Source organism: Hermetia illucens, chromosome 4 (assembly GCF_905115235.1).
Source record: "Hermetia illucens chromosome 4, iHerIll2.2.curated.20191125, whole genome shotgun sequence".
NCBI classification, from domain to species: Eukaryota; Metazoa; Arthropoda; class Insecta; order Diptera; family Stratiomyidae; genus Hermetia; species Hermetia illucens.
The window spans coordinates 17,703,097-17,729,676 of record NC_051852.1 but is presented as its reverse complement, the minus strand read 5'-3'; the positions used below and the strand labels follow the sequence as shown (position 1 = coordinate 17,729,676).

Genomic DNA, 26,580 nt, shown 5'->3' with positions numbered 1-26,580 from the left:
CTTAGATTAAGTTTAACTGTTAAGGTAACCTCTTGGTACCCAGCAAGCGGCCAAGAAGGAGGAAGAAGGCGAAAGTTCCGAGCAGTTCTTTGATTACGGCCCCAACTTTGACAAAAGAGGGAGGGTCTACATGTGGGTGAAACACATATCTGGGAACACGGTAATATGGGCGTGCGGACGGCAAGCCATTCAATAAACATTCTCGGGAGCTGGTTTTGTAAGGACAAAAGCAAGCGGTGTCCATATTTACATCTACACTCCTCATTACCGCAATATGAGGAGATGCTAGACGGGTTGATGTTGGACGCTAGATACCACAGGCACAAAATCATTGCCGGCGATTTCAACCCTTAGGCCTTAGACTGTGAAAGTTGAGCGGAGAATACCAGGAACCAAATCCTGCTTGAAACCTTTCATGGAGCTGGACATCGTACTAATCAACGTTGGATGCGTGCTCGCCTTCCGAAGCAGAGGGCTAGGCTCAATCGTCGATCGGATTTACCTAAAAACCTCGTTGGCGAGAGGGATGGTCTGGCGGGTGAGTGAACACTACAACCACAATGATCACCAGGCCATCTTTCTCGACATCAGAAACAAAGGAGGCAACAGTCTAGTGAACAACAGAAAAACCAGGATAGCTGGATGGGCCACTGGAGCTTTGAGGTTTACAAGGAAGTCCCAACCCGATAGGAAGGACACTGGAAAAAATGAGTCAGCTATGTGAGCGGGTAACTGAGGTATGCGACTCTACAGAGCCGCAACGGGGTTTCCAAGACAGTAGAAAACTACTTGTGGAATCACGAAATCTTGCTGTTAAGATCATCTTGTCGGAGAAAGAATACCACGATCTTCGAAGTAATCTAAAAAAGGATATACGGGAAAGTAAGCCCAGTTGCTACAAGCAGTTGTGCTTTGAGACAAATACGAACCCGTAGGGCGTTGCTTACAAGGTAATGAACAGGGTTCTTGGATAAAAAACATCCAGAGTGACGTGCCCGCGATTCTTATTCAAAATAATCGCAATCCTGTTCCCGCAGTAGGAATAAAGTGAACCTCAGCCAATGATTCAATAGGATGTCCCCGGGGTGGCCGAGGAGGAACTGCGAGAGATTTGTGGACGAATTGCGGATAATAAGGCTCTGGGATTGGACGGGATTCCGAACAGAGCCCTGAAATTTGCTGCTAAAATCAGGTTCGCATAGTTCATAAGCGCATTCGAATCATGACGACATGATGGAAGCAATTTTTCCCGCCCAGTTGGAAAGAAAGAGGCTAGCTCGGGAGGTATCGGCCGCTGGTAAGGGGCAAAACCTGGGGTTGGTTTAAGGGCACCCTGGCTAAACTGGGTGTCCCTGGTTACGTAGCTCGAATTATCGAAAGTTACTTCTCGGAGAGGCTTCTTTATACGAAGCCGAAAGAATATGTTGTGAGAGCAGGTATTCCTTAAGGTTGCGTGTTGGGGCTCCTATTGTGGATCATAACGCATGACGCAGTGCTGGGCCTTCGCATGTTGATTGGTTTTGCGGGCGACTTGGGTGGTAGTAGTTGCGAAACATCGGCGGGACGTGGAACCGTACCATTTATGCCATCATGGCGGAAAGTAAGACGAAGGCGGACCTTATTACCAATCGCAGGGAAAACAAAATATTGACAAAATCCGGGTTGGTAATCATGAGGTCATTTCAGAATCGATCATAAGATATCTAGGGGTACTGATTGATACTAAGTTGAGCAGCAAGGGGCATTTGGACTATGCGCGCGAAAAGGCAACAAAGGCTAGCTCATCTCTAGCAAGGATGATGCCTAATATTGGAGGGCCAAAATCTAGTCGCTGGATGCTTACCGTAGGGGTGGTGAAATCCATTCTGCTATACACGGGGATCAGGGATCAGGCATCTTCTAGCGAATGACGTACACCGTCTTCACCGGGGAAGAAGACGAATCCTGCCAAAGTGACTGCGGGGTTCCGGAAAACCACTAGAATGGCAGCAACGGTGGGATAATCCCGAAAAAGGTCACTGGACCCATATATTGATCCCGTGTATCGAGGGATGGGTCGAGCGCAAGCATGGAGAGTTGAACTACCACCTCACTCAGCTCCTTAGGGGACACGGTGGATATAGGAAGAACTTGCATCGCTTCGGATTGGATAAGTCCCCAGACTGCTCCGAATGCGTAGCTACACCCGAGGACCCGGAGCATGTTATGTTCCATTGTTCGAGATTCATGAATGAAAGAGGGAGGTTAAACGATGCTCTCAACGCAGTTATCGGACCCCATAATTTCGTGGAGGAGATGCTGAGGTCCACATCAAATTGGAGTGGATAAACGCAACAGTAACTGCGATACAGTAACTGGATCGAGCCCGGAAAGCGCGACGGACGCGGCTTTTAGTCATGCCGGTGTAAACCAGAGTCACATCGTAGAGCTGTACTTCTCTTATTTCATATTGTTGTTAGTTAGCTTAATCAGTTCTTTATATGATAACATAAATAACGCTTATTTACGTCGTGGATTGTATTACGCCAAATCTTCCCAAAAATTTCCTCGTCCATGTTTACGAGTGGAAAGAACCTAGTTTATCAGAACACGTGCCCATATATGTAGGCACGACTCAGGCTACAAGAAAAAATCCCCCTTCATACCATAAATATGGTAGCTGTCGTTCAACGGCTCCAAACATTGGTAACTATAGCTATTCAGTAGCTTTCCACATGATTCATAATTAGACACTTGTTGCATATGATAGCTTGTGAATTCGTCATAATGATAACGAAAGTTTTATTCCAACTCTTGCATAATGGGCTGAATATAGTTATCAACGGCCCAGACATAATTTTATTGATCCCCCTGCTTATCTCCTAATTTTACAGCCTCTCTATGTCTGGCTTTAGTCTGAGTAAAATGCAATGACTACTCGGCAAGTGTTTCCTAAAATCTTTTATTATGTCATCTAACGCCAGAGTTAGGTATAAGATTACGAATATATCATAGAACGTGTATTCGTCGAATTCTTAGTAGGATAGGTTGCCAAAGGAAAAGGTCGGCTTAAGTAGGAATGTTTTATGTTCAGGGCACTGTGCACTTTGTGTCTTAGGTTGAAAAGATACTGCTCGTATTTAGTTCTATTACCTCCGATTTGGAGAAGCATCTTTGTTAGTTATCACAATGCATTAGTTGCCAGGGAGGGTACGCAAGAACGCAAAGCACAAGCAATTCGCCTTGTGATTCACTGTCCTAGAATGTAAGGAGACTGACCATATTCCTGAGGTGATACAAGTAAGATTCTTATGCCGAATCACCAGTTCCTTGTTTAGTGTATCATTCGTACATTTCTTTTGATTTATCCGGAACAAACTCGCTATTTCGCCATCAAAGGGTAGTTTCGATGAGCACTGCTAGGAGTGCATCTTGCTGAAAGATTGCCAGATGCTTAGCATCCACCAGATGTCACTGCGAACTGTGGTCTTCACCTCAGAGAGGATTGTTAAGGATCGAAGTTTAACATGACCCCTCCCCCAGCCTCACTTCTCAATCCGTAACTCTTTCCAGAAGCGGTAGGCTTGAAATCGCTTGAATGGATTTAGTTGGATGCCTTCAGGGGTTAATAGGTGGCTGAGAAATCTCATCCTCCGTTTCAAGAATCTGCATTTCTTAACGTTGAGCTGGCCTTAAGAAGACGTTGAAAAATATACTCGAGATGCTCTAAATGTTCGGACTCTTCCGAAAGGTGTACACATTGCCATTTTGGAATGACTTTGGAAGTTACCGGCCCTGGGAATTTGGGTCTAAGAATATACTCAAACTCCTTGCTTGTCATAAGAGGTGACTAAAGGAGGCAAACATTTTTGGGCTAACACCCTGCAAATTTTCAAATTTTATTGCCGCCGAAACGTCAACAAACGTATGCAACTCGAGCGGGAATTCCAACGACATAAGCTGGACATTTTAGGCCTATGCGTAATAAGATGTTACGACGTTGGAGAGTTCCCCACTCTCTTTGGGCAAGGTGCTTTTGTACTCTGGAAAGTCAAGTGGTAGCAGGCGCGAATCCGGTGTTGGGTTGCTTCTGATAGCTACCGCAAGGTGCACCCTCTTGACCAGGAAGACAGTTTCTGAGAGACTTTTGATTGCAAGATTCTGGTCCAGTTTAAGGAACATCACAATTGTAAAATGCGACGCGCTAACAGATTCCGATATAGAGGCCAAGGATACTTTCTATGAGCAATTACACGCAGTTCAGTGGAGCTTTAGCTTCCTGGAGGTGACATTGGGATCGCGATGGGTGACCTGAATGCTAAGCCCACCTTAGCACAACATGGTGTTCGGGCATATGATGGGGAAGCATAGTCTTGGCGACCCTAACGACAATGGTGGCAATGGATTTCTGCAGTTTCCACCGCATTGTTCAAGGTCAAAAATTCAATTGGTTTTAAACTGACCACTTTGCGATCAGAGGCATATTTAGGCCTTGTCTCCTGGATTTGCGTAACAAGATGTCGGCCTCGAACTGCGTTTTTCGCCTGATATTTTCCGTAGTATTGGAGAGCTGCGACCCCCAAGTTCAACATCGGTCATGTGTATGATCCAGCTGTCGCTTGTGGGAGAGCTACCTTGCTGATTGGAGTAAATCACCTGAGCATATCGATGAGTGAGGTTCCCATTAAAAATTCTGTTTCTAGGTTCTTACGCAGGTCGTCGACCACGTCCCAAGAGGGCGTCGTAAGATCCGGCTGACTTCGGGATCGCAGAGTTGGATCGAGAAGCGGAAGATGCAGCAGAACGCAATGATTTCAGAAGTGCATATCGCATCATAAAAGAACTTATATGTGGTATTATATCCGGTGAGGTTCCGCCTCTTGTAGGTGAAATAACTAGTCGCCGTAACATGAGGAAGCGGAGTGCTCCTTCAGGCAGAAGAGAAATTAACAATTGTGTAGGTAACTGCATGCTAGTCTTTTCTATCACCTAATGCTAGGAATGAGTTAGAGAGTTCACCGACTCTTCAAAGACTTTTCCTGTATGTGTGGCCAGCGCGTTTCGCGAATCCATACGCTTTTCATGGTATGCCTTACACAAGGGCCACCAAACGGTAAGCTGAATTTTCTTCCGGTAAATTAGTTTGGCGTCACTTATTTTGAAACACGACTTCAGGCTGGTGGAACTATCGTAATACAATACTGGACTGGACTATATTGGACTAATAGGGTCGTCTGGTTTAATAAACAAAAATCTTCGAGATGGTAGAAATATTTTGGACCATGAGTGCGTTTCAAAAATAAAAGAGTCTGAAGTGCAGTCCGTGCTGCTTTACCGTACGGAATACACAGGATATACAAACAGTTCTTTCGGTAAAGTTGATCGTTCCATTCAATTATAAGGTCGAACTTAAGGGGTTCGACAGCACTTCTATACTGTAACTGTCTATCCACTAACACAAGCGCGGTATCGAAGTGAGGACTTTTCGAAAATTTATTAACTGCAGAAGAGTCTAAAGGGAACTCTTGCATCGGCATTGAGCAACGGTCCAGGCGTATTTCAGTGTGTGCACAACAGTAGAGTTGGACCCGAAGGGAAGATGATGTTACATAAACGAACTGTTAGAGTTGCCCGGTGAGGGTTTTTTAAAAATCGTCCGTCTAGTTCACCAGTAAAATGCCGGCCCTTCGGCTAGCACTTGGAGGAGCATCGTTTGTGTTTTCAAAGCCGATAACAGCAGGTTTCATTTTTTGGCTGACTAAGAAACCTACTCCGAGCACATGGTTTGCTGGATGACCGCTATAATATATGGTGTAGTGGCTCTTCTCCAGAAAACCGGTCCCTGTCCATCGCATCTCTTGCAACGCTGTTATATCAGCCCTATATTGGGACAGAGTATCGGCTAGCTGCTCATCAGCTTCATCTCTGTACAGAGAGCGCACGTTCCATGAGAAAATACGCAAATCGTTGTTCCGTTGTCGTTGCCGGGTCCGTCGTTTTAAAATCCGTCCTGTTCGAGGCTCTTGTTGTGGCTTCGTAACAAGTTGTTTTCCGTGCAGGGTTGTCAGCCCTACCCAACCCCCAACCTGGAGGATCAGTTGGTACAATTTGTCCCGTTTTTAGGCGCGGGAGACTCGCCTTCATCCTTCTCCGTCTGCAGCTTTTCGTTAAGAAAGAGCTCCCAGCGGTCACCACGTGGAGGTGGAGATAGGGTTTGGTAGTAGAGCTGTTGGTGTTGGTTTAGCAGGCATTTCCCAGGTTTTATGCTCCATCGTGGGTACCAATCTACGTTTCGCCCTGGGACCTATACTATCCTTTGACCACCAGTGGTCGTCACTGGGATTTCAGTATGGTTCCTTTCTGCCCTGCGCAGCTTCGCAGTGGTAAATTAAGAATGTCGGTCCGTACCACCGTAGGATCGATTTTAACAATTTTAGTTCCGGACTCGGATAAAGTCACATACCTTCTAGAAAATTTTATGAACTCCCTCCTTTGTGGGGATTTGATCTACATCTTTGCACTGTATAGTCGAGTGTTTTGTAGATCTTGTTTTACTCACCTACTCTAAACATTTTTCAGCTTGGTTTAATAGCCTTCTTTCTGGGGCTAACATTTTCTCATAAACTGTTAAGTTATGGAATTGCTTTTATTCTTCTCAGATAACATCTATGGTATCTTTCTTCTATGCCTCCTTTCTTTAGGAGCTATCATTCTCCATTGTTCTGCATTGTCTTTGTCAAGTCCATTTCTTTTCCAGTTTTTGTGGTTGTGTTTGTTTTGTCAGCAATATCCCTGACATCTCTGCAGTCCTTAATGCATTCGCAGAGTTCTATTCCAAGTGCGATTGGTTACTATGTCTGCCATTGCGCATATGACGTCAGGAGTTAGTGTTTTTTCCTTCCAGCTTTCTCCAGCTATAATACTGAATCGTGTTTTTTATCGGATCCGCCTATGGAAGCAGATCTCTTTCCCACTTTTCGCTTGTCACATTTGGCACTGCAGTAACCACTATTGGGGAACTGCCAAAATCCGCCGGTACTTGGTTCCCGCAACTTTTCCACTTATTTCCATCTGCGTTTTGGTTTCATTTTTGGGTATCCTTACTGTAACCAATCGTAATTCATGAGTGAAGGTTTCGGTCTCATTTATCCGATCTACGCTAGACATGTTTCAACCTCTGCCTAGCATTCCCTCATAGAAGACACATGCCTGATAGGGGATTTAGCAATACTACATAGAATACCAATGAGCGTGCAAGGCTTAAGCTTATGTTTAACCTGACAAATCCACTACTATTACGCTTCCCAGAAAACGCACAAACTTTTTCAGCTTCAGGATTGGCGGGACCCCGTTAGAACAGTAAAAGCTCATCACTTTTTAGCCCTTGATTACCTCTTTAGGAAAATCGTTTTCCCAATCGAAATTTAATTCTGAAGCTCTTATAAGATCAACGCTGCATCAACCCTAACGACGGGTACATTTGCCATACCAGCAGTGTTAATTCGAATAAGGATCACGGATAGATTTTTTGGAATAAGAAATGTTTCTTAGGCAAATTTTTCAGGTTAAGCCTTGGTTTATCTCTCCTAATCTAAAGGCTCCGATGGCGAAAATAAATAACAGACTAATCTCGAACCACTCTTCTTACCAACTTTTCCTGGTTAAGAATGGTGGAAATTACAGATAAAGATTTCGTCAACTTCGTGAAGAAGTCGAGTCCAATCATAAAGAAGATATAAGCTCATCATCGGAAGCCCAGTAGTCCTGTCCGTATATATTGTGTTCTCCTACCGTGCTCTCGCTCTTCCTCATCGACGCGTGGTCCGTTTATGACCTTTCTGGTGTGCCATTGCTGTTCATTCGTTGGACACGCCCTGCCCACTGAAGGCATTGTAGTTTAACGAATTTTGAAACTTCTAGCTCATCGTACAATTCATACAACTCGTCGTTGTACCGGACGCGCAATTCATCACGGCCACGAACTGCTCCAAAAATACGCCAAAGGACTTTCCTTTCGAATGTGTTTAGCAAATTTTCGAAGGACAACTGGTCCTCGAAATACCGGTATATGAGGAATAAAAAACTATAAAATATTCGGCATTTAAAAAATGAAATTTGTTTTTTTTTTCATTATAAAATAAGCCGAAAAACGGCACACACAGCTGAAGAAATTTTCGGAGGTTTGGGTTAGGGTCCGGGTTTCGCATCCATAGCATAGCTCTGGTCGTATGATGGTTTTGTATACGCGGAGCTTCGATTTCATTACTGGATGGACCGAGAAGAAAGTCTTGTTTGCTAGCTTTATCCGTCGCTCGGCCCCGTCAATCTCATTGGCGTCCTTTGACAGGTTGTTATCCAGATATAGGTATTCGATGTTGAGGTTCCCTACGTTGTTGCTCGAATGAGCTGGTCCAGCGTAGCCCAACTTCTTTCGCAGCAGTATCAAGAGTATGCAGAATTTTCTCTGTATCGGTCAGTTTTCGATACATGATGTTGATGTCATCTGTGTGCACTAACAATTGTGTCGACTTAATGAGCAGCGTTCTGCTGGTGTTGGTATCCTTCGCTCAGATGTTCGAGCGCTAGGTTGAACAGCGTCGGTGCGAGTCCATTACGTGTTTCAAAAGGATTAGTCAACCTGTTCTGGACCTGACATGTGAGATGGAGTTGGCCGTACTCATCCGCGTCAGTCGTACTTGTTTAGGTGGTATACCAAATTGCAGCATTATGTGCTCCAGGATCTATACTGTCGTATGGCCTGCTTGAAGTCGACAAAGATTTGGTATACGTTCCAGTACTTTTGTAGGATTTGTTTAACGGTAAAAGCTGGTCGGTTTTGGGTCGAGCCGAACTTTTCTACTGTTGGCGGATATGTAGCGGGGCCAGGATCATCAAGACCGCTATCGATTTGGACTATTTGTAGAGGGGCGCTAGGTGTCGTATTCAGAAACCCTTCAAAATAGGGTGCCCAGTGTTTGTTGATACTTTTGGCATCGCTGATGATGTTTCCATTTTTGTCCTTGTATGTATTATATATATTATCTATAGGTTTCGTTCTTTGCGTCGAGTGATCGCCAGGAATTATATCCTACGACCTTCCCTCCGATCTCCTTGAGGATGTCTTTAAGGTCTCCACAGAATCTGCATAGGTGGCAGTTTTTTCCGAGGGCGACTGTATATGCCTGCGCCGTAGCATCGCTCCTAAATTTATCAGTCGCGAAGATTATGTTAGGGCCGACTCTCGATTGACGCACTGAAGAGATTCCGCACCGATATGGTGCCTATCTGATATCTTCTGCCAATAAGGAGAGTAGTCAATTTGGTTGACGGAATATGGGTCTGGTGATTTCCAGGTCTGTTTGTGAATGCGCCGGTGCCGGAAGCATGTGGAGTTTACGAAAAGTTTTCTACTGCTGGGGATGTCAATTAATCATTGACCGTTATGATTGCGTTCCTCCTGGAGACTGTGTCCTCCAGTGGTTCCCCGATGCCGGCTATCGTTTCTGATTTTCGGATTAAAATCCCCCTACAGTATTTTGACATTGTTTTTTGGGGGTGAGTCAAACAGTGACTCCAGGCGCGCGTAAAACTTTCACTTCATCTTCCTTGACTTCATTCGGGACGTGCACGTTGATAAGCCAGAGGTTGAAAAAACGACACCTGAAGCGAATCGCACACAACCTTTCGTTGATAGGTTTGAAGTCATTGGAGTGCGACTTAAGCTGTTTGGTCACTATAAACGCAACTCTAAACTTCTTGTGACCCGATGGTTTGCGACTTTTGAAAATTGTGTGCGAATTCACATCGCTTATTTCGTTACTAATCCAATTTATTTCCTGGACTGCAGTCATGCTTAATTTGTAAATTTCGACTTGTTGAAGGAGAACCTTGATGCCCCCTGGTTTGTTCAAGGAGCGTACATTCCAGGATCCGAAAGAATAATCTGTTAGACGTTTGCTTGGTCGTCGTCGTTTATCCGTCCAATCCGAGGCAAATGTTCCTTGACATGGAGTATTATAGTTTCTACATGGATGGGCCCATTGTCAAACGCTATCCAAGGATGTCCTCGGTGATAACTGCTTCAGGTGGTTCGAAACGTACCAGAGTTCACACAACTATATTGTAGGTCTGGCTATGTAATTCGTGACACTCTACCAACCTGAGATGCTTAGGTGTAACTTAGCCATTCAAGCTACACCTATCTATTTTCCTCCTCCTTTCTCAACCATGGTTTAGGGCAGGCTACATGGAAGTTCAAGGCATGTAGTCATCTTATCGTTCCATTTGGCGACATACATACCCAATTGCTTGTCATCAACCTCTTGAGGTTCATCGCAACTAGGGTGTCGCAAAGTCACAACAGCGGCGACATTAGCTATCAAAGCGGCTATCAAGCACGTGTCGATCGGTGCTTCAGTGGAGCTGCCCGATCAAAGTTCGGCACTTTTTTGAAATGCAGTTAGTTTTACCCCGGGGATGATAACAGTCAAATTGGATGAACGTTCAATTATCCCCAAACCCCCGTGTTCATTTCAAAAGTTGTGTGATTAGTTTTGACCTTACCGTACCTGTAGTCAAAACGGGGGAATGGCACATTTGTTGAGCTAGGTATGTCACCGACTCTGTCACACCACTATTGAAAATATTCTTATGACTTGTGGGAGTGACTAGCAACTGAGGTTGAAAAACTTCATAATGGAAGATAGAGGTGACCCTGCAAAATTGTAGACACTAGCAACTAAGCTGGTTAGTTTCAATGACCAGTCTTGACATTAGTTTTCACGAGCTCAATTTCAAAAACTCCAATTCCCTCTCAAGATACATCTAAGCTATCACACAATGACATTCGTTTTGCAAGTCAAACAATGCCTCTGTTAACAATAAACACCAATAAATAGTATTTACTACCCATGTCTGCCTGCTAGAGCTGTCTTATCAAGTAACGTGCTTTTAATAATAATAATGATTTATTAATTTATATTTTAATAGACTCGAAACTCAGCGTATTAGATTAGCAATGAGAGTTAGATTTGTATTCGCCACTGAATTTGTGAATGAGTTGCAACTTCAGGTGAGTCACAACCACAACTTATCTGTATCTGATTCCAAGTGCGAATTTTCCGGATCGCCACTGCATACTAGACTCAAATAACGACTTTCAAAGGTTACTCGCACGTTCCTTATCAGATAAACCCATTAGCTAACTTAATCTTTTTATTCGAGATAACTTGTTGGATTTTAAATAGAATTGATTTCAATTTATGGCCTGACTATGCTACTTGCGCGGAAGCTAGCAGGCAGTTCAGTAAGGTGCGGTCATTTCGCCAAAATGTCGAAGTTTTGGACAAAGTTCCGGCTGTTGGTGCTGTTTGTGATATTTAGTGATAGTGATCAGGTAAGGCAATTATCAAAACCTGGGCTAACTGTGGGCATTTCGACGCAGTATATGCGGCAGCTCTTGGTAGAGTAGAGGTAGAATTTTGGGTACTTAGTGTAGCCTTGGGTTATCTTCTATGGAACAAAGACGGGGCCTGTTTACATGTAACCTCTGGAACCTGTTGCGCAGGTTTGAATTCCGGTTTGGCATGGATATCTGTGTTCACCTTCGAGCTTTGAACTGCAATAGGCTTATCATGTGCAAAATATAACAATAAGGTAGAAGAACACTGTATGCCTGTCCTATGCTCTCCAAAGGAGTGAAAAGGCGACATATATATTGATATGGCTGAGTTCAGATTGAAGATGTTAAAAATAACTGCCTAACCGTCGCAGATAAAATTTTTGGAATTTGCACATTTGCACTCTCAATCTAAATTTAGATACATGCGCGTTTTTTGGGGCTATCCATTGAACGCCAATAAGTAAAGCTAATATCGTAAACAGTAATTCGATATCAATTATGTCAAAAATATCTCTCTGTGCTGGAATGGTTCACTAGATTTTTCGTTTGGAATTGGGTCTGCATAAGCTGGCATCAAAAAGATGTTTACCCTTCGGCTCTGTTGGTGAAACACCTAGGCTGCAGGAGTGAATAAAACTTCAATTAGTGGCCTGACTGTTTCCATGTTCCATATGCTGTATATCGATCATTCCTAAGAACGACAATAATTTAAGGATATCTTTCACTTTTAGGGCCTTTAGCATGTCCCAGCTGTATTTGTCAGTATTTCCACCATCATCCTAAGGATCTTCTTGGTCCAAATATGTTTCCATGAGCACCCTAGAATATGTCATTCTTGATAAGCTTCCCCAATATAGTTATTACAACCGTTCTTCCTCATTCCTGATTGTCATTACCGTGATCTCCTTGTCGACTTTTCAGAAGGGTTCTGGCCCATCACCCCTCTACTCCAATATGTTCTGAAACTCAGAATATCCAGACCTTGGATTTCAGGGAATACTCGTCCGTCGATATGTTTGCTTCCTACAGTTTGGTTAAAAGTGGAAATAAGCACACTTGTCTATGGTGCATCTTTTTACTTGAGATTTGCAGGTGTTCTTGCTAATTTATTCAAAAAATGGTCACCTTGGACCAATGATTCCTTCACTTTTCCCCTATTCTGTGGTTTGCGTACAATACTTCTGGGAGTCTTTCTACTTTTTGGCAGGATGAACTTCGTCGTATGATTGGTTGTTTCTGATAGGAAAAGTTTAGTGTATCTAGCGGTATTCAGGCTCCGGCACTTGCCCTTATGATTTCTACTTTCTCGATGGATTTTTAAGGTGGCTAAAGTTCTGCTCAACGCTCTCAAGGCAGATAAACTTTCACTGCCGATTGCGTTGCATCTGTCCTTCAATCGCTCGTCAATCTTTCCGCTGTTCTTAGGACCACATACGCTTCAGCCTCAAAGATCGTTTCATACTATTCCAAGGAAAAGGCCCACTTACCCTTTTTATTCGAAAAACAGACTCGTCTTCCAAAACCATGTTTCCTTTTTGTCCTAGTTTAGTAATTTTTTTGAGTATAACTTAAAGGGGGTCCGACAATCAGAAGATATTAGAAGAACTTGATTCAATATTCCCTGTATCTTTTCCGATGCTCACTGAGAGATGTGACCGACGCTGTTTAATATATTCAATAGTCACCAAATCTACCCAGACATACGGTTCTGGTAGCAACGCAAAACCAGATATATTCCAAAGGACTTCTTTATCTAAAATAAACACAACATATCTCACCATTTTGGAATGAGGACGACCACTTAATTTCTTCCTTTTTGGAAATAATGTTATTGTGGTTTTATTTGGATTCACTTAGCTACCAACGATTTTGAATTTTTGGTCATTTTTGCGACCCTGATATCGTGGGAATTTTCAATTTTCCTCGACTTCGGCCAGGCAGCCTCACCGTTCGAACGAGGAATTTAGCACGGAATCCGACGATTTTGCATTTTTGCGTCCCAGTTAACGTGAAAATTTTCACGCCCGATTTTGCCAGATATGTCTCGTTTCCGACTTCGCAGCGTAGAAACTCCTAGAGCTGCTGAATGTGGACCGTCTCGCTATTCGAACGAGGTATTTCCCACGGAAATCCGACGATTTTGCGGTTTTGGCCATTTTTGCGACCCAGGTATTGTGGGAATTTTCAGTTTTCCTCGATTTCGGCCGGGCCCTCTGGCGACTAATTTTCTGAGATATCTCGCGTTTCCCAATCCGTAGAAATTCCTGGATTTGCTGAACGTGGGACGCCTTCCCGTTCGGACGAAATACCTCCCACGGAAATCCGACGGTTTTGCGTGTTTAGGCATTTTTATGACACAATAGTAAATTTGCAATTTTCCTTGCTTTCGGCCAGGCCTTCCGGCGGCCGATTTTGCCAGATATATCACGTTTGCGACTTCGTAGCGTAGAAACTCCTGGATTTGCTGATTGTGGCAGTTTCGCCGTTCGAACGAGGTACCTCCCACGGAAATCCGACGATTTTGAATTTTTGGTCATTTTTGTGACCCGGGTGTCATGGAAATTTTCAAATTTCCTCGATTTCAGCCAACCCTCTGGCGCGTTCCCGACTTCACAGCGTACAAATTCCTGGATTTCCTGTCTCAATCGACACCTAGCACGACCGCATCATCGCCATGAGTTTGAAGAAGTGAGTTGATCAGCAGACTACACAGAAGTGATAATACCATAAATCCTTGGGAGAATCCTTTCGTTGTTTCTATTGTCAGGCAACGATCGGCATTCACATCACTTTGGCATACCATAGATCAACTTAATTAAAGCACCAGCGGCATCACAAAGGTTTTTGGAAAGGCCCCCAGTAAAAAGCCTCTTTAGTGGGAAACCCTTGGAAAGCAAGGAATAATCACAAAACTTTCTACTCTGGTAAGAATATTCGTTTTCATTTAGTGAGTGACATCCTTGCGAATTCTCGGAAATGTGATGCTTAACCAGTCCCTCTTGGCATTTTAGTAGAATGATCGAAGTGAATAAGCTTCTGAATGCAGTATTGCAGCTTTCCCTTGTGCCAACTTGGGTCCTATCAGTTCCAATTCCCCTTGCAACATTTTTATGTTGAATGGTTCGCGGAATCCGTTCTCAACCTCTCACTTCTGTCATCTGCTCTCCCGGATGGTGTAACTTCAAGACAGTCTAGTGACCCAATACCACTGCTGCGTCCAGTATGGAATTCGTCAGAATGACAAGCTTATTCCTACTTTCCGCCGAGAGGTCCGTTTCCTTGGGTCCGATATTTCTGGGCGGTCCTCATGGATACAGTACTAGACTTGTGCTTTTCTTTTTTTTCGTTTTTCTGGAAGAGTCGAAAGAGAAAATACTGACAGGCGTGATTTAACCTGTAGCCAACTCTCCTTGGTGACTGGAGTTTCCTTCTTCCTATTTTGTTTTCTGGAAGATTTAGGCGACAATACCACAGACAAACTGGCTGTAGTCGGTTTTTCAGCTTCTTCAATTATGGGAGTTGTTGAAGTCTTCCTTCTGGCTGAATGTGAAGATTTCATTAAGGTGGAGAGCATGTCCTTCGAAGATTTTTCCATGGAGAACATGGTTTTCGTGAGGCGCCAAAATCCGCGCTTCGGCTTCGACTTGATTACTCAAAGTCGCGGGTGTTTTCAAAGCCTGCGACTTCTTACCTCGTGAAAAGCAATATTCATATTTTGGGGACTATTGGCGTAGTAGTGAACTATCACAAGTTACCCCACCACGACAAGATAGCGTCCGAGGGGAAAAACTATTGATCATTATTTGCAGGATAAGATATATTTCTTTCTTCCTTTGGAACCTTCTTTTCTGTTTAATTTCCTTGCTGCTGCCCCGTAGGCAAACATGCTCCTCGCATTCTCTTCAGCACCAGTTACCGGGTGGCTCTGTGGTTAGAGCTCTAGGCTCTCGTAGGGTTTCAGTTCAAGTCTCACAAATCGGATACTAGCCGACCCAGCTGTAAATGAGTACCTTAGTCAAATCAGGGTAATAATCACGTACGAGCACAATGCTGATCACATTGCCCCCTGCATAGTGACTTCACCAAGGCATCACTGATTGGGCGTTATCTGTCATGCCTTGAACTGTGGAGCGTTCTGTTTTTTTGCGGTCATTTCTGATACATTTATAAATTTTTTCAAGGTATTTGCCTCATTTCTCTTGAGAGTATGGTAGTTTTTCTACCAAAAGAGTACTAAATGCATTGCATACCTTATAGAGTCCTCAGATGACGTTCTTTAAGTCACCCCTACGGATATGAACAATATAGCATTTGCTCCTCGGGGAACCTTTCGCGATGTGTGTTCGACCTGGTTATATGCGGTTTCCCCCGAACGGCAGTTTCACAAGAGTTGAAGTTATACCGATATAGTAGGAAAAATTCCTCGTAGATTCAGGGCGTCGTGTTGGGTCTTCCAATATTTAGTCAGAATGTAGACTTTGGTGGTAGTATAGTTAGCCTAACTAAGCTTGGTATTCACTGGTATAAATGCTGCGTCTACCTTGGTTATAGGCCGGTATTACTTTGACTCAGCGCCAGACTACGATTTCGGTCGCACATGGAATCTGGAATCAATCACTTATTGGGTGAAAAATCGACGTTGCAAAATTTGTCGAAGCTCTCCCAAGAGGGGCAAATCAGCGACAAGACCCAGGGGTAGACAGAAAAATTGCGACTGAATCGCTAGTTCATTCAACAATGAGCTTCTTCCCCGCAGCTTGTAATGCATCGGCTCCCAAAAGGAAATTCCGTCCCGGGAAATTATCTGTGCACTGAGGACTGAAATTGTAAGCCTATGAAGGAATTGCCTCGGACTTCGGCGGATTATTCAGCGTGCAAGAGGCCAAACACGAAGTGAAGCTCAAATCCGCAGAATATAGGAATGGGGGGAAAAGGAACTCCGAAATCAACAGGCAGAAATCAAGCTCCTGGCAGGAGATAATCAATGACGCTAACAGAGAGCTGGTATAAGCTGGTTACCAATAAAACTCAGTGCCCATCAGTCACTCTGTTCCAAGGAAGCAGTGAAGATGGAAGAGATGGTCGGTTGCTTTCTCCCTGTCCATCCCATCTGAGCTGACTTCTCGATGAAGAAGTGAGTACTGGGAAATGCCCACCCTTCATTGCAAAGGAGGCGGTCCTAACCATGAAGGACAAAAAACCACTAGGACCAGATGGTATACCCAGTGAAATGTTGAAACTTGTAGGTAACTACAAACCGAATTTGGCACTCGGCTCTTTCAACGCATATTTGATAGCGAGTGTTTTTCTCTTCCGCTGGAAATTTGTGAGACTTGTGCTGATAAGCAAGGACAAAGGCAACGCTGACGTGCCATCAGTGTTATCGTACGTTGGACACAGCGGGGAAGCTGGTTGAGAAGCTCATCAAGCCAAAACTGCTCCGAGAGACTACTCACCAACATACTATGGTATAGTGGTACAGCGGGGCGATACACAGTTGATGCCATTGAAAAGGTGGTCCAAGCGGTGAAACTGGCTGAGGCACACAGTCGCCACTGCCGGCGGGTGGTGCTCCTTGTGGCCCTAGACGTAAGAAACGTCTTCAATTCTGCGAGGTGTTACCACATTCTTGAGGGATTGAAAAATCGTTTCCATACTCCACGCTACCTATTACGGGTATTGAGGGTATTATTTATAGACAGTGTCCTAGTCTTCGAACTGTGGATGAAGGTCACAGTGAGGGTAGCTCAGGGATAATACTTGGTTCAAACCTTTAGAATACCTTATATGATAGTCTCCTTCGACTGAAGATATCTGATAAATCGCATCTGCCCGGATATGCGAATTATGTTGCCGCACTGGTTACCGCACGCACGATTGACAAAGCTCAGCGCACACTGACAATGGTGATGCGGCGAGTAAGCAGATGGATGACTAAACATGGATTCTCCCTAGCTCTGGAGAGATCCGAATTAGTTGTCCTGGCTAAGGGGAGGATTCCCACAGCACTCCCTGTTCAGGTTGGTCAACTGGTGAAACCTTGATTTTGTCGAAGCCGGCGCAAAATACCTTGGCATTATGACAGACACGAAGATGAGCTTCTTCGAGTAGAAGGCTGTGACGAGAATGTTTGCGATTTGTCAGCTTATGTTTAATGTCGGTGTTTTCTTATTCAGCAGGCGTCGCTTGCTGATGAGTGCAGTTCAGTCCGTTCTTCTTTGCTGTTCCCAAGTATAGGTTGATTCTCTCAGTAGAGTAAAGTGCAAAGATGCGGAGCTCTGCGAGTTGTGTCCGCCTATCGTGTCGTTTCAGAGCCAGGAGTAATGGTGATAGCGGGAGTCACTCCGATCGCTCTCCATACTGCCGAGCGGAGGATTATATACCTCAGAAAAGGCGAAGAAAATGAAATGTACTCTCTAGGCATGACAACAATCTTGGAAAGAAGAGGGGTAGAGGGACCGGGCATCTCATAAAGGACGTGTGCCCGTAGTTCAATCGAAAGCACGATGGGGTTGACTATTAACTTACCCAGCTGCTCAGTGGCCTACACACAATCGGGAAATCACTGACCTCCGACAGCATTTATTGCAAGAATGTATGGAAGATGCCTGTCACATATTTTTCTTCTGCGAAACGTGAAGGGTGCCTCGCGTCCCCCGATACCATGATGAAGGCCGTGCTGCAGAGCGAGGACACGTGGAGCCGAGTGGTACTTACACTACCAGGGTAGTTGGGGCTTCCTAAATCCATGTTAGTCTGTCTGAGACAGGAGTCCGCCACTTTGAATTTAATTGCATTTCGCCTCTCTACCCTCAAAAAAAAAATGGATGCCACGGCCCCTGTTTCTTAATTTATATTTGCAGTTTTCCCCCCTTCACCCTAATACTGCAATTTTGTCATTCTTTTTCCTGAACTCTCCTTTGAAGCATTGTTTGCCATATCCCTAAAATTATTAATTACAATTTTTATTTTACAGGCATCAACACCAGACTCCCTCACATATGTCGCTGGAGTCGTTGAGTTCAACCCTCCAATATTTAAATACCGAAATGAAACAAGCGCCCCAGAATACAGAAACATAATTTTCTCAAAAGAAGCAGAAGATGTAGATATCATGGTATTTCCAGAAATGACTCTCAACACAGTTCTAACTACAACCTTTGTTCCCGATCCGAAACTGAAAATTGTTCCATGCGACAATGCAGACTACGAAGAGTTCCTGTCGAGTATGTCCTGTACTGCTAGGGACAGCCGTAAATATTTGGTGATAAATGTCATCGAAAAGGCTACGTGCACCAATACCACCCAGGAAAGCATCGGTGATCCACGTCCATGCAGTTCAAATGGCCTTAACTCATACAATACAAATGTGGTATTCGATAGAAATGGAGCTGTGATTTCGAGGTATCGGAAATGGAACCTTTTCGGGGAACTTGGCCGAAACACAACTTACAAACCTGAGTATGGAGTTTTTGACACGGATTTCGGGGTGCGGTTCGGGCATTTCATTTGTTTTGACATCCTGTTCTACACCCCAGCTCAGGAGATAGTTTCATCCGGAGTAACTGATTTTGTATTCCCAACCATGTGGTTTTCTGAGTTGCCTTTCTTGACAGGTTGGAAGTTGTTTGAGGGTACCCTCAGCAGTAGAAATTTGATCAAGACCCTATTATTTCAGCCGTCCAAGTTCAATCCGCATGGGCGTATACCAACGATGTCAATTTACTGGCGGCTGGAGCGAACAACGCGGCTGTGGGAAGCACTGGAACTGGAATCTACGCTGGAAAACAAGGAACTATTGTTGCAACTATGACAGCGAACCCCTTGCGGAAGCTTTTCGTTGCTACAGTCCCCAAAAAAGGATCAAATCTGGCTATAACACCTTCAATAGAAGAAAACGATATAGGATCCCAAGATTTGTTTCTGAAGCGCGACCATATCGAATCCTATAACACGTCAATTGTTGACACCTCCTCAGAGATTGTCAGGGAGACTTTATGTCACGAGGACCTATGCTGCGATTTCATAGCAGTCATTAAAAACCAAACGGTGTCTGGGAACTCTAGCAGCTATACTTACCGATTGACAGTATATGATGGAAACCGATCATATTCTGGTGCAGCCGAAGGTTCCTTAAAAATCTGCTCAATAATGGCTTGTACGAATGCAACGTTAGCTTCATGTGGTCGAGTTTTTACGCGAGATGTACAAGTGGAAAACACTTTCATTTTCCAGGATATCTTGATTGAAGGAAAATTCAGAAATTCAGGAATGTTGTTTGTGATGCCGAACAGTTTGGACTTCACCTATATGCCAGTCAAAAATTCGGAATATTATTTGAATAAGCAAGAGTAGTAAGTACACCAGTAGAGCTAGTAATCTTACTATTGTAATCTATATATACGTTCGTAACTAAATAGAGTTAGTAGAGTTAGAGAAGACGAGGCATACCCTGCCTAAGATGGAACGATGGCGTAGGTCAGGACGTCAGGCAGCTTTTAGGGATATCGAATTGATGGACCTCGGCGCAAAGCCGGGATGCCTGGAGTTCCTTATTAAGGCAGGCCTAGATCAGATACCGGTTGTTGCGCCATTGATGATGATGAACTAACTAGAGTTAAGTATCCTTTCCTTGAGGCTCAGATTTTTGCAGTTCTCTCAGAAGATTTTTATCGAGAGAAATTTTATTATTCGAAGGAGAGTAAAACTGATTGTGCAAAGGTGGCATGAAGTAAACTCTCGAAAACGGGCCGCTCGACGTCACGGCGGTAGATCACTTCTGACTTGCTACTTAGACAGGCCATTCGTCTACTGAAATTGTCGAAAATTCTTGAAAATTTTAAGGCCGTACTTCGGGAGATCTACCAATGTTGATACTGGTCAGAAGAATTTATCAGTTAGGGTGCATGGATAGCTTTCATTTATCTGCCGCTCAGCCGAATAAAGTAATAGATATTTGCACCTTAAACATTTTTGCAAAAGACTCCGCTATCCTGGGAATACTTTCGGTGCTTGCTTATTTTGTTGAGTCTAGTAATGTTGAGGTTTAGGTGATGCCATCATCTTAATCTGTTCCAAACCCACTTAGGACCGATAACAACGTATGTTGAATTCCAAAGTCATTCTGAATTGGTTCTCACGTCTTAGGAAACTAAGGACTTTAAGTTCGTACAGTATTTCGCACTAATTCGGCTTTCATTTAGCTTCCGCATTAACTTTCGTTAAGTTTTGTTCCGATGATTCCTCCGTTGATTTTTCTATTATCTCATTCGCCAGTACTTAGTCGAGAGACCATATTTCGTATTGTCAATATACCATAGGTTATATTATTTATTTGGTGAAGTTTGTGGAGATCAGTTTAGGCCTCTGTGGGTCCTTTTTATGAACAAGGAGAATTATGTTGTAACACCTGCGCAAAACACCTAAATGCTGCTGTTATTCCAGCTGTAGCCTCACTGAAACCGATAATTTAGTGACCAACATACTGGTGAACCCTCTGGCTCAATCTAAAGGGTCCTTCGCTATCGGACAAATAAATCTGAAGACGCTTAGAAGAGCTCTATTCGATAACCGTCGACAGTTTTTTCGAGCTACGACGGACTATCTACTTGAATTGGGTAGTTTTGTAAAGTCGACCCAGCCTAACGTGAATGGCCGCTACATTAACAACGATGAATCCTAAATTCCGATTTGAACTATTTGAAATTAATCTAGAATTCGAAGTATTGCAGAATTATCCGGCATCGTTAAGGACAACCAAAATTATGGGATTCTCGAAGTTGAATTGACTAAAACAGCACAGGCAGAGGAAAAACTTTACCGACATGGTTTCTTTGATAGATGCAAGAAGTGACAATAATACGTTCGCTAATCCTCAGTTCGGTTCTAGGCGGACGCAGAAGAAGCCAATGTTATGAGAATAGGGAGCCAGACTCCAGCCGGCACAGATCTTCAGAGGCAGCCCGTAGCATTCCCGAAGGAAAGCAGCAATAAATCTCTCTGAGGTCGCCAAAGAATGGTTTACTCAGTGTCGGTTTCCTAACTCTAGGTGGAGCTGGGCTGGGTTTTCCTCTTTTCTCCGCTGCTTCGGCAATGCGAATTGCATTGTACGCTGAGCCTGGCGGCGTGGTCCCCTATTGGTCAGTGCCCCCTTTAGACCACCGTAATCATGTACGCATTTGCGCGCCTCTGCCACAGGAGCTTTCCCGATCGGGTTTTGTTATAAGCGGGCCAAATCTTCCTTGATTTGGACCAGGTGGCAAGCCTTCGTTATCTAAGGCCACTCAGTAGTGCGAGTAGATTCCGGCCTTGACAGTCGCCAGCGAGACACCAACTGTACCCGCTGAAGGACAGCTAAGAGGAGAGCCAAGTCTGGCTAATCCATCAGCCGGTTCATTCCTGTTCCTATGACCTGGAACCCAGAGGAGAGTGACCTTGAGGGTGCTGCCTAGACTGTCCAGCGCGTTTCTGCACTGCTCCACCAGCGTGGAGGACGTCATCGCTGAGTACAAGGCCTTAATGGCCGCTTGGCTGTCGATCAGAATGGCTATGTTACACTTGGGGCTCGGATCATACTCCAGTCATCAGCAGGCAGTACTTCTGCTTGGATTGCATTAGCGAGACCTGGGAGAACATACGACTGCGATACACTATGTGTATTCGAGGAAACCCCCGCACCGACTGATCCATCGGTGAAGAATACTGTGTCATAACCTTGCAACACGCCGGCGGTCTTCCACTCTGCCCTGATTGGAAAATCCACAGCAAAGTTTCTCATGAAGTTCAGATTGCGTGTGGCATAGTCCGTGGAGAATCCCCAGATTTCCCGGGATCCGGGATTACACTCGCATACTTTACATTGAAGGAATTAACCAATCTTTGTTCATTCAGCTGCGGCAGGTGGAATTCAGATGCCCTTGTCCGGGCGGTGAATAGCATCAGTTCCATTTTGGCTGGGTTTATGTCGAGTCCGCATCTTGCGTCCCACAAACATACTGTTCCCAACACTCCTTCCATGATGATACTCATAATGGAGGGAAACTTTCCTGACACTAATACCACCAATATTTGATAAATTTCGTCCATCACTATTAATCAGAGCACCGGAGAGAGGGTATCACACCGGGACGTGTCTTTGTCCATACGTCTGGTCAAAGGTCTGGTAGGTGGTTGCCTCCCAGATCTGACTGGATTATCCTGGTACTTAGCATGCATATAATCCAATGCATAAGATACCCCTCCAATCCAGTACTGGTCAAGGCTTCTTTGATGACGTTGGTACTAACATTGTTGAATGCTCTCTCTATATCCAAGAAGGCACCCTGTACTGCCGCGATCGCTCAATCGTGCCAATTGCCTCGTGCAGAGCAGTTTCTGTGGATTTGCTTTTGAGGTAGACATGCTAGGACTCAGAGAAAGGCGTTCTCTCCATAATCGCCCTTAAGCATATGTCCACGATACGCTCAAGGGTCTTCAACACGAACGAGGTGATGCTGATTGGTCGAGAGCCTTTCGTGGACTCATGCCCGCGCCTCCCCGCTATTGATATGAAAACAACTCGTGCGCATTTCCAGGACTGTGATACACATCCTAAAGTGATACAGCTCTGGAAATCTCAACAAGCTACTGCAAAAACCTTTGCTGTTGCTTGCAGCCGACTTGTATTTCTTCAAGCTGTCCTTATATTTATGCCTGTAGCAGGTGTCGAAGATTTCCCTGGTCAGCTTCCTGAAGCTAAAGAGATCTTCTTTCGTCCACGGTGGCAGTGTCTTCTTGCTGTATTTAGAGGGGCACGAGACTTTAAAACCGATATCGAATGCCTTTTCCAGGCCACCGACCTTTGCCTCCGGTTCATCTGTCCTGCCGATCTTGCCAATTTGCGCACCGTAGAGTTTGTTCTTTCTCCATTCGGCCCTTCAGATTCCTCCTCCGCGAGGATATATGCTCTATTTCTGTCCTAATCAGCGATGATGTTGAGCTTTACGCCTTCTCAGGCGTCGCTGATCTTAGCTACGCACGAGCTGGATAAGTCTTTGGAGACGGGATGAAATGAGGTCATCGCGAGCTATAACGTGGAATCCACGGACAACTTGAGAGGAATCAACACAGGGGGTGGATCGCGTGTGTTCGCCTTTGGCGCCCAGGAGATGCTCAATAACCATCTCCGATAGCCTGGCCTCAACACTGGTCCACACCCCGGCGTTAGTTTGCCATCCGCCAGCACCACACGTAAGTGGCTTCGGCCAATGTCGCGCTGCTTGGCTTGTGCTTTAGTTCGACCTCGTCTTCAGATCGACTGCGTTTCAGTTTTGCATTTTGCTCGTGTGCCACGCATTTGTTGTTATATTCCTCAACAATCGCTGGTATTTAGCAAGGTTCCTCCTTATTCTTATTCCTTATTCTTAGCAATCTTGCTGAGAATATGCATGGTCTTCTGGTACTGGCTCTAGAGCAGGACGCCAGAGGCCCTTCGCTTCTTAGCCGATTTCCGGGGACCTACATTTTCGTCGGTCTTTACTTTTGAGAGTTCCCTAGGCGTCGAGGGTTTCGGGTTAGGAGTACTATGTCTGGTATTCGTTACTCCCAGCTTGGCGGCAGTGGATATCAGGCTGGAAACCATTAGTCAGTCTCCCGCCTCGCTCCCGGAGGTTCCTGGGGTTGGTTTCAGCACTGCGGTGCTACGAATGGCACCGGGGGGGGGCTTCTCTCGATGGCTTATGTCTCCTGGCCATCAGCGCGTCCTCCGATGATGCGCCTGGCATCACCACCTCTTCTTCTATCGTCGGTTTATTTCTTTGCTTTGTTTTTTTTTTAAAATTGAGTCCATGTCTTGGTCCCCCGAGTATTTCGGAAAGAATGTCCACCCTGGCTAGCCTGGCCACCAGAGTAGGGGTCTTATTTGAAATTGAAGGTGCCAATGTATTCAGAGTTCGCATACTAAAAACTGAAAGGAACGACCAAAGATTTAAGAGGGAACCATTCAACGATATAGTCGCGGAACTTTTTCGGGAGCTTTATAACATGTGAGTGCTTAAATTGATGAAGAATTCTCTTCTTTCTTCGTTCTTTGTTTTTTTGGTCGTTTTCTATCAACTTTGTTGCTCAGGCTGATCTTAGCTAAAGGGGCCTAAAGAGGCGTGAATTACAAGACCATCTTATTGGAGGTATCCTCCTCATAATTCTTCCAGGAGGGGTGCAACCCCATATCGATTGCCGGTATTTTGATCTTCCTGAGAAGCCTTGTAAAAATATGGCATGGATATTGACCTCAGATTATTTCTTGCTAGATTTACTTATTCGTCACTCACACTTTATTAAGCCACGGATAACTTTGAATAATACAATGCTGTTTTTTTTTTCTTTCAGCATCAACCATACATACGCCCAAATTTCTCTAACACAACCTAGGGCCAATCTTCTAACCTTTGGCATATACGTAAATGTCCTGAACAAAACTGAAAGTGGCGACACTGCCTCTAGTGCTAAGTTGAGCTTATTAGCTTTACTTGCTTCCAGTATTTTTGTATTATTTATTAATGGCAATTTAATTAGATAAGAATAAATTAATTTTATATAATATTCACTATTAATCTTTTTGGTCAAATAATTGTAAACCTTCTTTTCTTCTTCTTTAACCTTTATCTTATTTGCGAGGTCGACTCCTCTGGATCGGGTCCGCCACTTCCCCAGGTGATAAGCTTTTCGAATATAGGCGATCAGATCATCCCTGAATAATGAGAAGCAGCAGACAAGAGCCAAACAGCGAGTTCTTTGCGTCTTATGATAGAAATGGGTCAACTGGCCTGCTAAGCTGGTAGCCGTGTAACGAACTGACAATCTCTTCCTCATGAGACTAAGAACTGGGCCCTGGATCGGAAAGACAACGGCGAATACGGCAACGGAAAAGTACTAGCGAGCAACTCTCTTCCTTAATTTATGACCTATCCACTGCCATTTTCATTCTTAGGTTAATATAAAAATCTAGTTGGTACAACATAGTCCTGCCTGTACGACATGGATCTTCATCTCCATAGATACTAGACGGCATTTGCTTAGCTTTTGTTGTGACTGTAGCATTAGCTGGTCATTCCAAATTTGATGAGCTCGTCAAGATCTACTTTGTGGAGAGAGCAAGCGGAAAGAGGATGATGTGCCTCAAGGGGACTTTATCAAAGTAGTTTCCAGAGTCCAACAAAAGAAGATGAAGAAGGTTAAACGGAAACAACTGACTACGTCACCAGAGATCCGTCTGTCCAAAGATAAGGAGGCTGCAAACCAAAAGCCAGTAGCAGAAAAGACTGCTTAGCAGCAGTGAAATCAATAGATAGTCCCCACCAAGTGCTACAGGTGACACAAGTCATGTGGTCAGCAACTTGCAAGGGACCGGACAGGAGAACAGCATGTCCGAGATGGGCCCAGAGAGGTCACCAAACGAAGACCTGCAATGAAAGCGAAAGTAACTTTCTCTGCAGGGATCGTTGCGCGTCCGGTGAGAGTGTCGCGCACATTGCGTTCCAATCTTCAGGGTGAAACTGGAAACGGTTAGGGCATGAATGGTATGATCCGCAGTTTACAAATTAACACGCACCGGAGTGGAACCGCTCACCAGTTGTTAGTGCAGTTCGGATCGGCAGCTAATCAATGATCAATGGCGTCGCGACTTATCGGGCACCGCCACCATCTGGGTTCGGGACGTAAGAATTAAAAACTTGTTGTTTCTTTTTCGTTGGTGTGGGTACTTATTCTTGCAAATACCGATATTTTGGGAACCACTTGTTCCCTTCATCAGTGCAAACAAGTTAGTGTTCTTGTCCAAGGCCAAGGTAATGGGTTTGTCTGGATTCGGTGTTTAGGGATAACGTTTTTTAGCGTTTACTTGACGACGAATCGCCGATCCGGACTTTCAGCGCCTTGATGCTCTGGAGGACCCTGGGCACGAAGGGGCGAATCCTGGTAGATGATGATTTTAATACTAGTGTCCTTGAATGGGGAATGATTCAGCGGGACTCCAGAGGGAAACGGATTTTCGAAATAGTTGTGGGAATTGGGCTCGTAGTTTCGAACACCGGATCCACGCCAATGTTTCGGCACCCAGGCTGTGAAGGAAGCATGCCACATGCCACTTTTGCGTCGGAATCTCTGGCATCATCGGTGGACGGGTGACGAGTCCTGGAAGACTTCTCGGTAAGTGACCACCATTT

General features: G+C 44.5%; 2 protein-coding genes across 2 annotated transcripts; both read left to right on the top strand.

Annotated features, from left to right (window-relative positions):
* Positions 1–11,225: 11,225 nt before the first annotated feature.
* Positions 11,226–24,956, top strand: LOC119655789 (vanin-like protein 1). The gene is made up of 4 exons (XM_038061882.1): positions 11,226–11,374; positions 18,357–18,996; positions 19,059–19,734; positions 24,746–24,956. Exons 1-4 carry the CDS (start codon positions 11,252–11,254, stop codon positions 24,933–24,935), a joined length of 1,629 nt encoding a protein of 542 aa, XP_037917810.1. The 5' UTR covers positions 11,226–11,251; the 3' UTR covers positions 24,936–24,956.
* Positions 22,332–23,344, top strand: LOC119655790. The gene is made up of 2 exons (XM_038061884.1): positions 22,332–22,724; positions 22,863–23,344. The coding sequence occupies exons 1-2, from the start codon at positions 22,603–22,605 to the stop codon at positions 23,338–23,340; spliced, it is 600 nt and encodes a 199-aa protein (XP_037917812.1). The 5' UTR covers positions 22,332–22,602; the 3' UTR covers positions 23,341–23,344.
* Positions 24,957–26,580: the final 1,624 nt, after the last annotated feature.

Coding starts and splice junctions, on each gene's coding strand:
- LOC119655789 (XM_038061882.1), top strand. CDS start 11,252: ATGCTACTTGCGCGGAAGCTAGCAGGCAGTTCAGTAAGGTGCGGTCAT. Junction 11,375..18,356: donor TATTTAGTGATAGTGATCAG/GTAAGGCAATTA, acceptor TTTATTTTACAG/GCATCAACACCAGACTCCCT. Junction 18,997..19,058: donor TGAGTTGCCTTTCTTGACAG/GTTGGAAGTTGT, acceptor CTATTATTTCAG/CCGTCCAAGTTCAATCCGCA.
- LOC119655790 (XM_038061884.1), top strand. CDS start 22,603: ATGCATAAGATACCCCTCCAATCCAGTACTGGTCAAGGCTTCTTTGAT. Junction 22,725..22,862: donor TACTGCCGCGATCGCTCAAT/CGTGCCAATTGC, acceptor CTTCAACACGAA/CGAGGTGATGCTGATTGGTC.